This window comes from Halichoerus grypus, chromosome 6 (assembly GCF_964656455.1).
Source record: "Halichoerus grypus chromosome 6, mHalGry1.hap1.1, whole genome shotgun sequence".
Lineage (NCBI taxonomy): Eukaryota > Metazoa > Chordata > Mammalia > Carnivora > Phocidae > Halichoerus > Halichoerus grypus.
In genome coordinates, this window is record NC_135717.1 from 132,555,146 (window position 1) to 132,569,289 (window position 14,144).

The window sequence follows — 14,144 nt, forward strand, 5'->3', positions numbered from 1 at the left end:
TGGATAGAGGGTTAGGTCAGTTGTTGAATTCCATGATCTGTGTTAAAGTTTGTTGTGAGGATTAAATGAAACACTGTATGTAACCTAAAAAAAAAAACAAAACCTCAGTAGATATTTGGGGCTCTTTGTGTTACTGTTTTTCCTTACCCTCATTCCCTCCTTAATGGTTTTTCTTTTAAAATCTTTCTCCACTCAATCTAAACCAGGAATGGCAGTGTTTGGTTTGGTCTGACAACTCCCATTGCTTTGTAATAACCATCTAGAGGTTTCCAAGGCTTCTGCCAAGCTCCATAGAGCTGTCACCTGTTACCTTTTTCGGCCAGTTTTTTGAAGGAGGGGAAGTAGCAGTACTGTATGTCACCTTGGGTTTGCGATCCTTGCTTTAAACTTTGTCGCTTTATACACATAGTTACTCCCATTTCTCTTTGGGTTTTCAGGTATTTTTTGTTCTTGTACCTTATTTTGATAGGACTTTGTTAGCTCTCATCTGCCTCCTTTTTAAAGTGTTTTGATTGTTACTGTTGTTTGATAGCATAAATTACTCCTCATTATAGAGTAGTAATCCAGAAATAGCCTTAAGTCCTCTTTAGTCTTGTGTCTTCTAGGCCTCTCATGAAACACAAATATAGTTAGCTTGTAAGCCTGGCTTGAACACGCCTCATTTATTTTATTTTTTTTGAACATGTCTCATTTAAAGAAGAGTTAGATTTGTGTGAACTTTTTCTTTTTACTCCCTAAGTAGAAAGCTACGTTTAGCTTTAACCGAATGCAAAGGAACTTTTCTGTAAGGGATTATAGTCTTCTTTTAGGGCAGGTGGATTATAACCAGAAAAATTTTGTTGTCGTCATTGTTAAATACCATAAGTTTGATTTATGTTGTTTAGGTATAATTCATGCAGTAAACTACAACCAATAAATTAAAACTGGTGATTAATGAAATATCCCTTAGCACATAGGCAAAAATGATTTCACTTTATTTTTTTATTTTTTATTTTTTAAGATATTTTATTTATTTATTTGACAGAGAGAGACACAGTGAGAGAGGGAACAGAAGCAGGGGGAGTGGGAGAGGGAGAAGCAGGCTTCCCACAGAGCAGGGAGCCCGAGGCTGGACTCCATCCCAGGACCCTGGGACCACGACCTGAGCTGAAGGCAGACGCTTAATGACTGAGCCACCCAGGCACCCCATGATTTCGCTTTATAACACATCTTGGAAGTTATATAGAAATGAAGTCATGGACACTATAAAAGTCTTTATTTTTCTCGATGACTTTTTTACATTGATAAGTCCAGGGTATGTATAAAGTATCATAAATCAGGCCTTTATTTATATTAAAAAGAATATTAACAGTTGGATTTTGAAATCCCTTGCCTTGGTTTTAATATTTTTTTGTTATTTTAAAATCCAGGAATTAAAACCATATGATGTTAAATTAACTTTATTTTGACTCAATTTAAAGGACAGGCTGAAGATGTTTTAATGATATTACTGAGCTAGAAATCATAAGATAGGTTCCTTGGGTAAGATGTGTTTAACGCTTATGGCCTCAGCTACTTCTGTCCTATAACATAATTTAGGACATCTAATGCATGATTGTCATGAACCCTAAAAATCTGTGGCCTTTTTTCTTCCCCCACAAATCTCTGCCAAAATTCAGTTTTTTAATTCTACCGAATTTTTAATACATTAGGTATATATTAGATGTCAAATGCTTGATTATTTTTCTAAATTTTAATCTGAAAAGAGTATCAGGTTTTTTTTTAAGGCTATATTTGATTTTGTTCAGATTGTTCTTCTAGTCATTAAAGCATAGTTTTAACTCTGTATGGTAACTGGCTCCTGAGATCCAAAACAAAACAAAACACATTTAGTCCCCCAGTTTCACCCTCCCCACAAACCTTGTATCACATTTGTATTGACAAGTAATAAAATTAACATATTTGAGCTGTGGGCGCCTGGGTGGCTCAGTCGTTAAGCGTCTGCCTTCGGCTCAGGTCATGATCCCAGGGTCCTGGGATCGAGTCCCACATTGGGCTCCCTGCTTGGCAGGAAGCCTGCTTCTCCCTCTCCCACTCCCCCTGCTTGTGTTCCTGCTCTCGCTATCTCTCTCTCTGTCAAATAAATAAATAAAAAAAATATTAAAAAAAAACAAACAAACCATATTTGAGCTGTAACATTCTAAACAGTGGAAAAAGCATTACTGAACTGTAAAATAGCCCTGCAGAGAAATCTGGCAGAGGAAGAGGAGTGTGTTTTATATATTGAAAAAATCAACCTGTGGCAATCAGGTACTTACTTGCTCTGGACCGTTTTAACAGAGAATTGAATAGTTTTGTTAAATACATATATTTTACCGAGTTGTTTGTTAAAACAAAAGAGGACTATTTAAGGCTTTTTGATAATAATTTTTAAAAATTTTGACCTTAAGATGACCCTTAAGAGGCAGAGGAGCCCCTTGGTTGTAGAACCTCAAGTAAATAGCTCCTGCCGGGAAGAAAGCTGTTGAGAATAGATACAAGGTGGTTTTAGGCGTGTTAGGGTAATTTCTGTTACCTCAATGATGGTCACTCCTTCCATTTAGTTATTTTCTTGTGTCATTGCTTATTATTGACTGTATTCCTTTGAAATAAATCTAAAATTGATGTTATTTCTCATTCTCATTCAATCATTTTTCTTAGGAAAATGATTATCTAAAATGTGTAAGAATAAGGTTTCTAAGACCTTACAGAATAAAGCAGTTGGTTGAAAGTGAACAATACTTTTGTGTCTCTGGAGAGATTTAAAGTAGAGTCTCTTTTCCCATGTGGGGGTGGGGCAAGTGAAAATGGATGTTACCCTTACCTGATTTGTCAGTAAGAATTCCTGGTGGCAGTAAAAACCAATTCAAGCATATCATGTATTTTAAAGGGATACTGAGTAGAGCTCAGGGGCTCATCAAATTGTTGCTCCAGGGTTAGAGAACCAGTATTCAGGGCTAAGCAGCCAGAAACAATGCCCAAAATCACATTGCACAATGATTCCCATGAGGATGCTGGTAGCATCTAGAGACAGACTGACAGACGCCACAGCCTGCCCCAGTGATACGGCTAGCTCTGGATGACTCTAAATGCTGCCACCTCTGCCCTGAACTTGACCTTGCTGCAATTACTCCACCGTTAATGTGGGAGAGAGTTCCTTTTGGTCTCTATTTTGCCTGCTCACTAGTTGCCCATTCGTAGTCTAGGCTAGGCATGTGTATTTGGCAGAGCCCATGTCCTACATGTATAGGACACGTGAGAAAGTCTTTAATCTTTTGAAACCATAAAATTGGGGGGGTTGGATTCTCAAATTTAAGATGCGGGAAAACTATTTGACCTTCTGAAATCATAAGGTGGGGAAATTCCCAAACTTAAGGGAAAGTTCAGATGCTAAGCAGACCAAAAAAAAAAAAAAAAGATAAACATTGACTGCATCTGATGTTTTATATGTAATATGTGTTGAGTCCTCACTATGTGATAGTCACCATGCTAAAACTGTCTTACAAGCCCTATCGCAGACCATCCTCACAGCATTAGACATGAAATAATTGGCCAAGAGAGTTCATACAGTCAGTTTAGAGCTGAGACACAAACTCAGAGCTATGATTCCAAAGCCTGTGCTTATAACCTCTGTATTAAACTGATTCTTTAAAAAATCCCCCCCGATACATTTACCTCAAAATATTATAAATAAATCTGTTAGCTTGACCACTCAATTTATTAAAATCTTATGTATGGCATATATATGTATTTAGGCATTTTAAAGGAAGTTGAAAATTTGTGGCTTTAATTTTCTCTATTTTCAACTGACTAAATAATTTCTGATTCTTTTTCTCATTTTGTGAATTGTAATTTCGCATTTTGTGACTTTGCCACAGGCTACAGCCTGACACAGTGCTTTCTTTCGGAATATCAGTGCTTGGAAGCCAGTTACTGAGTGTAAGGGGAGACAGATGAACAAGAAGGAGAGGGGACATAGACATGACCAAGACTGAGGCAGGAAGGGAGAAACATCACACACACACACACACACACCCCAGGGAGACACAGACAAATACATATGGAAGGAATGGGGGGGGGGCACGCGACACACATGTTGTCCTACAAGCGGCATCATTCTTTGTGTCCTTTGTTATTTGTAATGGCAGCTTGAAACACAGTGGAACTCCCCCTCCTCTGCTTTAGGAAAGTCATTGAGGCCTTTTTTTTTTTTTTAAGTTGGAATCAATGCTTTCTCTAGAGTAAACAGTAAGTTTTAAGCCTCTGTAACAGTTTGCATTTTAAATTGACTTATGGACTTCTATTTTAAAGCTAAAAAAATGTGATATCTAGGAGTAATAAACAGGAGCTGTTATTTAACTTGGGATGTATCCAACTTGGTTTTGGGGGGAGGAATCATAAAGAGAAACTCCCATAGTTACTGTGATGTCGGCCAAGTTAGAGTATTTCTTCATAAACCACAACTCTTGTTAATTATTGCTTTAGCACAAGTCTGTCTGTCCTGCAGATTTTTCTATGCTACCAAAATAGAGCTTTATAATACTGTTATTTTATTCACTTGTGCCTTTGGGACTAAATGGGCAGCTATAATTTTTGTGAAAGTGAGTAGGTCAAGTGCCCTTCCACACACATACTCTTGTAGGCAATCTAAATGTGGGTTCGGTGCTAGAGAAATACTTGATGTAAGGTAAATGTCCATGAAATTAAAAGTGATTTTTGTTGTCTTTACATATTACATTTTTAATATTGAATATACTATGTTTTTTGTCCTTACCTTTGTCTGATCTTTCTTAGGATGTACATTTTAATTTGAGAACTCTTATTTTTCTATGAATTTCTTGTTTTGTCCAATGCTGGCTGTATACAAAGGAATTTTGTATAAATGCAATTGATGTTATTTACTCGGCTATTCTACTACTTTACTTTGAGATTTATGCCTCTTTTATTAACATTTTAGCGGGCCAGCAATCCTCAAATGGGCATAGTCCTTTTATTAAGCTACCAGGTTGTAAATATGATATTGGCATATAGACAAGTTTCTTCTCTTTATGGACATTAGCTAATGGTGAATTTAATTAGTCATCTTTTAAGAGATGTCCTGCTGGGCCAGAACAGTGATCCATCCAACCCAGACTGTCCTAAAGAGCTCCAGTAAGGAAACATGTTACTTATTGGAATTCTGTCATTCCTAAAGGACACATAGGCCATTTCTAATTTCCCTTAACTTATGTATTGTACTCAGAATTCATGCATTCTTTTAAACTCTTCAGCATGGCACTCCATTCTGATTATGTTATATATGTATTAGGCTAAAATACTTATTATAGATTTGTTGGAATGGGTAGCTCTGGGGGAAAATACCATTTATAATGTGAACTTCAGTTCTTTCTTTGCCCATAAGCTGTTTCAGTTTCTTCACCTGTGAAATATAAAATGATTTCACAGTCTTTTTTTCTCTGCTACTCTCAAAATCTGTTCTGTTATTTCTAATATGGCCAATTCATAAGGCTTGTCTTTCTCACCCTCCTTCCTAGCATTTTTCCCCCCTACATGCCATTTAAAAATAGAATATCATGAAGGAGGGACAAGTTATGTAGGGCCACTGAATTCCTTTGAATTATCTGATGGCTGTACCGAAAAGTTCTGTGGATTTTTAGGAGAAACGGTATTTAATAGCTGTAGTTCAAAGAAAACCAGGTATAGCTTGTATTGAGTGTTTCAGGACATGGATTTATTGAAGGTCTTTTCATGTGACATGAATTCTGCTTTTTAATTCGCTGGAAACTAGTTGAAGACATTGGTCATTCCTTCTTTCTTTTGTCCCTTGTACAGTGCCCATTCTTGAGAAATTATCTTAAAAGAGTTCGGTTGTAGAAAAAAAAGTCTCTAATATATTGCTGAAAAATATTTAGAGCCCACCAGAACTACTAAAGAATGAAGATGGTATTTTCCTCCTAACAGATAAAGGAGGAATGTAGAAAAAAATTATAACTCCTTCTTGGTTGATTTCTATTTTTGAAGTTATGGGTTACCACCTAGAAAAGAAAAGGGCTGAAGTGAGTATTATAAAAGTTGTTTCCACTTTTGAGGACATTCATGGAGTTAGGTGACAGTTCCTGGGACACATACTTATGATGACAGCATCTTCAAGAGGAGGGTATCAAATACTGAGGTCTTTTGGTATTTAAGTAACTCAGCTCCCTGAAAGAAAGGTAAACCTACTTTAATATCAAGCCACTCTCCATAGTGACTATTTTATTGTGTATAGTATTAAAATTCATGAAAAACAATAAAGCCACAAACTCTGATACTTAGATTTGTATAAATCTCCTTGTTATGTATAATGTTGAAGATACAGAAGAAAATTAACTCTGGAAATATTTACCTTGATGTTCTACATAGAATCACATGTTAAGATGGCCTATTGTTTCTTACTAAGAAATACATTTTATATCATGGCCAGCATGTGCCTAGCATGTTTGTATTCAAAACAAAAGTTTTTAAAAATAATAGTTACTCGTGCTGTGTGTATGAGTGCCAGGGGAAGGAAAGGAAGGAGAGAGAGAAAGAGACAAACATTAACTGTAGGAGAGATTGTATGTGTGATAAAGTTCTAAGAAACAATACTCTGTATGCTCTGCACTTCCATTTTGTTAAAATATAAACCAAAATAGCAAATGCTGTAGGTGATGCCCCCAACATTGACTTCAAAACCATGCAGGCTATCCTATTATCTTTATTTAGTCTAAATGATAGGTCTGCACACAAAGTATTTTGTCATTGAGAAAGAAACACTAAAATCCTATTTTTTGTTTTTTGTTTTTGTTTTCAAATAGGTTGTATTATTCATAATTGGTGTTCTGGGGGAGAGTGTGTCCTCCCCTTCATCATTCCTAACCATCAGTGCAATGAATTAAAATTGAGAGATTTTTTTTTAAGTGTTAATTTATGCTGACAATTCCCAGGACACAATCAAGTATTTAGAAGAACAGCATATGTATTTAGGCCTTTGGAAAGTTTAAATCATCAGTCTGTTGAGTCTCTTCTCTGTAAAGGAGTCCATTGTTTAAATGGCGTGTTTTTTAGGCAATGGGGATAATTCGTTCCAAGGAATTTTCACTTTCTTCACATAACTAAGGACATTAGTGAAGCAAGACTACCTTTCCTCAGTGATGTGTCCTTGATTGTAATTACCTTTTTATTTTACAATATGCATGTTACTTTTATTTATTTTATTGTGTCTTAGGCAGTGGGTGCATCTAATAATAATCAAATTTACATTTCTGAAAAAATATTTCTACAAAATATTTTCTGATTGATGACTCATTAGGTTCTGTTGAGTATAAAGAACTGAGGCCAATAAGTGTCATCCCGTGGAGTCAGGAACTAAGGTGCTCCACGTGGGAGAATTTTCTAGAAAAGGGAAATTAGGACTCTTAACTCTACTAATTTTGTTGTAAATTTTAAGAAATTAATGGGATACTTTAATGTATGTATTTGTATATATCTACATATCTATATATCAAGAGTGAAAGAAATATTTCGAACATCTGGAAAAGTACAGAAACTGTTTTGATAAACACCTGTGTACCCCGTCCGTTAAATCTTAATGTTTCTTCCCAGACTTCTCTGAGTGTATGGAATAGCCATCAGTGACTTAGAGGTGATACAGGTTAATCATTGTGAAAGAATACTAGTTAGTGAGCTGTGGTGTGACTCCCTTAGACCTCAATGTTGCATATTTTTCTGATTCATCTCTTAATGCCATAAGTTTCTTATTAATATATAACAGTGAAACTTCCCCTTTGTCCTTTTTTTAAATTTTTATTTATTTTTTTATTATTTATTTATTTGACAGAGACACAGCGAGAGAGGGAACACAAGCAGGGGGAGTGGGAAAGGGAGAAGCAGGCTTCCCGCTGAGCACGGAGTCTGATGTGGGACTCAATCCCAGGACCCTGGGATCATGACCTGAGCAGAAGGCAGATGCTTAACGACTGAGCCACCCAGGCAGCACCCCCCTTGTCCTCTTATCTAAAGCAGCTTTGGAAGAATGGAACATTTCTTATATGAGCCACCTGGATTTACATGTTACTCCTATAGGGCATATGTTGTATTTGTGACTAATAATTTCATTCCAGTTTACTGCAGATTATAATAGTGAAAAGAAAACAGATTTTGCATCCTGGAGCTGTTTCTTTCTGGTTTGGACAAGTTATTTAACCACTCTGTGTGCTTTGTTAATACCTTTTCCATAGAGAAGTTCTGAGAATTAAGTGAGCTAATGTAAATAATTGGCACACAGAAGTTGCTCAAGAAGGGGGCACCTGGGTGTCTCAGTCGGTTGAGCGACTGACTCTTGATTTCTGCTCAGGTCATGATCTCAGGGACATGAGATCAAGCCCTGCTTGGGGCTCTGCGCTGGGCATGGAGCCTCCTTGAAATTCTCTCTCCTTGTCCCTGTCCCTGCCCCCCCCCCCTTCTGTGTGCACATGCCCTCTCTCTCTCTCAAAAAAGAGTTGCTCAAGAAGGGTTACTTTAATATCACAAGCCTTCTTTGACATGGTTGATCTTGCTGAAGTCTGATTTCTAAATGAGTGGGGGTATTTCTGCACAAAAATACTCAAGACTTCTCTTCACCCCCCTCCCCAAACAAAGCAGATTTTAACATTAAACTGCTGATTGTTTTCTTGTGCTCTTGGTTTATTTTTGTACCTAAGGTCTGATAGGCACATAACAAGTGCTTTGTGAACCTTAAACTAAGTGAAAATAGATTGTTCAGATGAAAGGTATGTGGATAAGTCAGTTTTGGGGCTGTTCTAGAGATCTCTTGCCAGAACTGGTATCTTTGTTTTGGTCTTCAGAGACTATTAAATGTGATCACTGAGTCATACTTGCTGTTTTCTCTGTCCCCTGGCTATCTCTCTTAAGATTTTGAAGCTTGCCAGCCACAGGATGTTTAAAAGGCAGAGTAGGCTTTAGCCCAGGGGAGTTTGTTTATTTAAAGAAAAATAAGTTCAAACATCCCTACCATGTCATAGCTAGTCTAGTCATGTTAGAGTTAGTGAGTTCTTTTGATTCTTTCTGGTGGTCATGGTGCCTAAAGGTAACAAATTTGAAAGTTTAAACTTTTCCTGAGATTACTTGGGACTTTATAATGTAATCCCAAAGAGAAGTCCCTAAAGGAGTGGGAGGAAAGGGCCATTTATTTTGCTAGTTGTTGTTTTTTAATGGGACTCATTTATTTATTTATTTATTTTTAAAGATTTTATTTATTTATTTGAGAGAGCGAGAACATGAGCAGGGGGGAGAAGCAGACTCCCCGCTGAGCAGGGAGCCCAATGCAGGGCTTGATCCCAGGACCCTGGGATCATGACCTGAGCTGAAGGCAGATGCTTAACCGACTGAGTCACCCAGGTGCCCCTTTAATGGGACGCATTTAATTCACATCATTTACCATTCCTTCCTAGAGTTAAATACAGATGATTTAAAAATAAAACAACAACCAAAAAAAAAAAACCCCACACTATTGTGCTTCTTTATCGTGCTATATCTTCATTAATTCTTTGAAGTTGGGACCATGAGAATCTTTTAAAAGGGACAGTATAGCTCTCCAGATACTTAGACACAAAGATATGGTAATTGGTGACTTTCATATTTTGGATGATTATCATCTCCAAAATATTTCTCCTTACATATTCTCTGCCAGATAAGAAAATCTGAGGCAGATATTTTGCCTAGGGACCTATCTCTTGATGAGATCACTTGTAAAAACCAAGTCCTAGAGGAAGTGGAGGAGGAATAAGACAGAGAGATACCTGGTGTTCCAGGCAGAGGGAAAGACAAGTCCTGAGGCCCTGAAGTGAGAACGTGCTTGAAGTGTTTAAGGAGAGGCAAGAGGCCAGTGTGGCTGGAATGGAGTGAACAAGGGGGAAAGTGGTAGGAGATGATGTCCGAGAGATGTGGAAGGGAAATATCAGATCATGGTCCTTAAGGCCTTTGTTAGCGATTTTGGCTTTTAGAGTAGTGAGATGGACTCAATTAGAGGGTTTGAGCAGAAGAATGACATGATCTGACTTTCTTTTGAAAAGGACGAATCTGACTGACTTATTGAGGTGAGCAAAGGGAGAGGCTGGGAGATCAGATAGGGAACTATTAGAGTAATGCAGATAGAACTAAGGTGGCGTGGACCATGGTGGTCAAAATGGAAGTGTTAAAGTGGTAACGTTATGGATGTCTTTTGAAACTGGAGCTCCCAGGAGGAACACTTAATGCGTAGCGATGAATATTTCTGCACATAGTGTTTGACCCATTTTTAAATGATGTTATTGCTGGGTTCAAATTTTGTCTACTTGATTTATCCAGTATAAAGTTTCCCATTAGTCTTTTACCTAATGGTTTTAGCAACCATTGGTCATTTTTTAGATCCGTTTTTTCATTAGGTATTAAAAAATGATGATTTTCTAATTTTATCATTCCTTCTACATTTATAATTTGGAATCCTATAAAAAAGAGCTTTCACTTATTGGCTGCTTGGTTACTCTAAGGTATTTTTCATATAAGAAAGCCAGGATAAGTGCTTGATTCTTTCCCTTTATCAACTTTCAGAATAATAAGTTAGTGCTGTAGCAGCCTCTAAAGATGACCATGATTTTTAAAAAATATATTTAATGTTTCGGGGGCACCTGGGTGGCTCAGTCAGTCTAGCGTCTGACTCTTGGTGTTCCGCTCAGGTCCTGATCTCATGAGTCATGGGATGGAGCCCACGTTGGGCTCCACGCTCAGTGGAAGTCTGCTTGGATATTCTCTCCCTCTGCCCCTTCCTCCGCTTGCGTGCACTCTCTTTCTCAAATAAATAAATAAATCTTTAAAAGAAAAAAATATATTTAATGTTTCAATGGTAGTCATTACCGTTTTGATGTTCAAAATGTCATTATCATTTGATGTTCATTTGATCTTAAAATACGTCTCCAATGTAAAAACTGTAAAACAAGGTCTGAGAAGTCTGACTTCCATCCCTGTCCCTTCCAGCCTGCTTTCTCTTTTTTCTGTAGATAATCATTTAAAAATGATTTGGGTTTATCCTTCCAGTGCTTTTTTCCTTTTGAAAGAAAAAAACCCCAAGTCTGTATTAATATTTGTAGTCTTCCCATTTTCTTCTTTTTTCTTTCTTTTTTTTTTTTTTTTTACAAAAAGAATAGCATTGTGTGTAATATTAATTCAGGTATAGCATGGGAAGTAGGGAACTACTGGTCTCCTTGAGGGTTATTCTTGAGACTTGTCAACCTTTTATTCCATGTAAAAGAGTTTCTTATATTCCTAGCTGTCTCCACAACAAGCAGCTAAAGAACATACATGTTAAAAAAAAAAAAGCCTACTTGCAACATTTAGCAATATTTAGCAAAATTATATCTGTAGCAATTCCCCTTTTAGAAGTTTTCCCCAAAGATTGCAATAACAAAATTACAAAATGATATGTGCCTTTGTTCTGGTCCTTGAAGTCTTATACCTTGTCTTGTCTTTTAATTATGGCTTTGTTTACTGAGGAAAAAACAATAACGATGATGTAGTTGACATTGATATCAATGGTGTATGCGTGGAAAAATGGCATTTTGAGAATTTGCCATTTTAAAATAGTACCAGGTTAAATATCTCATCAATTAAAATTACATCAACTCATCAGTTTATTCTTTCAATAAATATTTACTGAGCACTTACTGCGTGGCAGTCATTGTCTTAAGTGCTCAAAAGATATCAGTAAATAAAGCCAATAAAAATCTCCTCTGGAGCTTCCTTTCTATAGGTGTGAGGGGGAAAGAGACAAACACGCATCATCAGCTAATTTATTGTTTTCAAATGTGGAGTTATAGGGCTCCCCTCCTACATCTTCCTTTTTTCTTTTTCTAGTCTGTAAATGACATTCTTAGGAATTACAAGACCCTGGTGGGTGGAAGGCATTGAGGACTGAAGAATTTATAGATCTTTATACTCAGTGTGTGTAACCTAACTGTATAATTCTGGTCCTGTGGGATGATAGCATATATTCCATCTCTCTCACCTCATCCTCAGCCCTGTTAATGTTTCTTATTAGAAGGTTGCTCAAGAAATTTTTTGATAGTTCCTTTTATAGACACGAAAATTTAGAAAATTGTCTTAAAGATTTGATGTTTTTGTTATATTCTTAATTACTATATCTTTATTTCAGAAATGACCATTAAGAAGTAGATGCCCAGATGCAAAAGTGATGAAACAGTCAATTTGTCATAAAGTAAGATGCAGCTGTGGCTTTTCAACCAGATTAGTAAGTGTGGCCAAAATTTTTTAAAACTTTATACTTATTTTATCTACTTTGAAAAGCATTGAATAAAAAGTATAGTGGACTTAAGTGTCAACTTGTATTTCTGTGTTTACTTTGGATTGTATTTCTGTTTTTACTTTGGTTTGTAGTACAAATTAGAGCATGTAGCTCTAGAAAATGTATGTCTGTGTTGTAATAAAACAAATATAGTTGAATATAGGCTTAATTGCTCTTGATTTTTTTAAATCCTTTTCCCTATATTTATTTCATATCTTTTCTTATTACAAGATTATCACAAATTTATTAACTCCTCCTTTACTACCTCAGAATTTGCAAACAAGGTACACCTCATCTTATGTCCCTTTTTAGGAACCATAAAGGTAATATTATAAAATCATAGCTTTAGAAGAAATATATGAAAAAGAGTCACCATAATACCACTATCCAAATACAGCTACTTTTAAAGTGTTTGGATATTTGTTTTCCTTCCCAGCCTCTGTTCTATACATTAAAAAAAAAAAACAAAAACCCATCATTTTGATCAGAGTGTCGTGAAGATTATGCTTCTTTTATATCTTTTAAAATTAAATTTGTTTCAGATGTTTCTCCCTGCAAATAAAAATGTACTCTTCAGTACAGGGTTTCTTATTGGGGTAATGAAAATGTTCTGGAATAATATGGTGGTGATGATTATACAACTTCGTGAATATGGTAAAAAACCACTAAATTTTACACTTTAAAGGGGTGAATTTTACGACATACGGATTATACCTAAAAACTACCCTTCAGGATACTAAATCTTGGTAAGACTAAAACCCAATTGAGTACTGATGTTTTAGAATATGAAAATGTGCCAAGACATTACGATGTACCTAGAAGAAATGATCTGATAGTAGAATAGTGTTTTTTTAATAATAAAAATAATAACTTTTATAAATATTTTAATAAAAATATTAAAATACTTTTATTATTAGAGACTTATTGTCTCTTAAGTTTTGGTAATACCAAATGTCATGATATTCTGAATGTACTCTATCAGCATTTTGCTAACTTTTTATTTTTAAGAGGCTTCCTGTTTTGAAACTAACATTTCAACTTTTCTACCTGAAATTTTTTTAGGAACAGAATTGTATCTGTTTTTCTCAGAAGAGAATTCCACAAGGTAAGAAATTGTTAATATAGTAATAAAACAAATATAGTTGAATATAGGCTTAATTGCTCTTGATTTTTTTAATCCTTTCCCCTATATTTATTTCATATCTTTTCTTGATTATTACAAGATTATCACTATTAGCTCCTCCTTTACTACCTCAGAATTTGCAAACAAGGTGCACCTCATCTTATTTGGAGTTAAGATTAAAAGGGTGTGATAAAAGTAGTCACCTTTGGAACTCAAGTACTGCTTTTCATGGCATCCTTATTCTTAGCATTATTAAGGAACTTATTCTTAGCATCCTTAGGATTGGGTTTGTCCATTTTAGGAAAAAAGTTTTCTTCTTCCCTTGGGGCCCATTCAACTTTTACCTCAGTGGACATTACCTAAATGACTTGGGGTGGTAGAGGAGTCGTGGAAGCTCTTTTAGGGGCTTTAAGTTAAGGGAGATTACTTACCTATGTTTCCACCAATGAAAATTATAGAACTCCTACATTTAGTTTAAAAAGTGGAATGCTTTCTACTAGGTAGGTAATAAAATATTTAGTAACATTTAGTATTAAAAAAATCTAAATGATCATCTTTACAATGAATTTTAAATCAACATTGATTTAGATTGTTATACTTTTTAGACTTCTGAAGGATGAAATGTTCAAATGAGTAGATAGTAAAATC

At 35.8% G+C, this 14,144-nt stretch overlaps 1 protein-coding gene across 7 annotated transcripts in view; it reads left to right on the top strand.

The window, feature by feature from the left end:
* The window catches only part of FRS2 (fibroblast growth factor receptor substrate 2), a 110,369-nt gene that overhangs the window by 37,319 nt on the left and 58,906 nt on the right, over positions 1-14,144 (top strand). For 4 of the 7 annotated variants that reach the window (XM_036110386.2, XM_078076270.1, XM_036110387.2 and 1 more), the window contains 2 exons: positions 12,224-12,319; positions 13,436-13,478. The exons of 1 other annotated variant lie outside the window; for it this stretch is intronic. In XM_036110386.2, coding sequence (XP_035966279.1) covers positions 12,263-12,319; positions 13,436-13,478 — 100 coding nt within the window. In that variant the 5' untranslated portion in view covers positions 12,224-12,262. Of the gene's footprint in view, positions 1-12,222; positions 12,320-13,435; positions 13,479-14,144 lie in introns of those variants that run through there. 2 more of the 7 variants (XM_036110390.2, XM_078076271.1) reach the window with 2 other exon arrangements.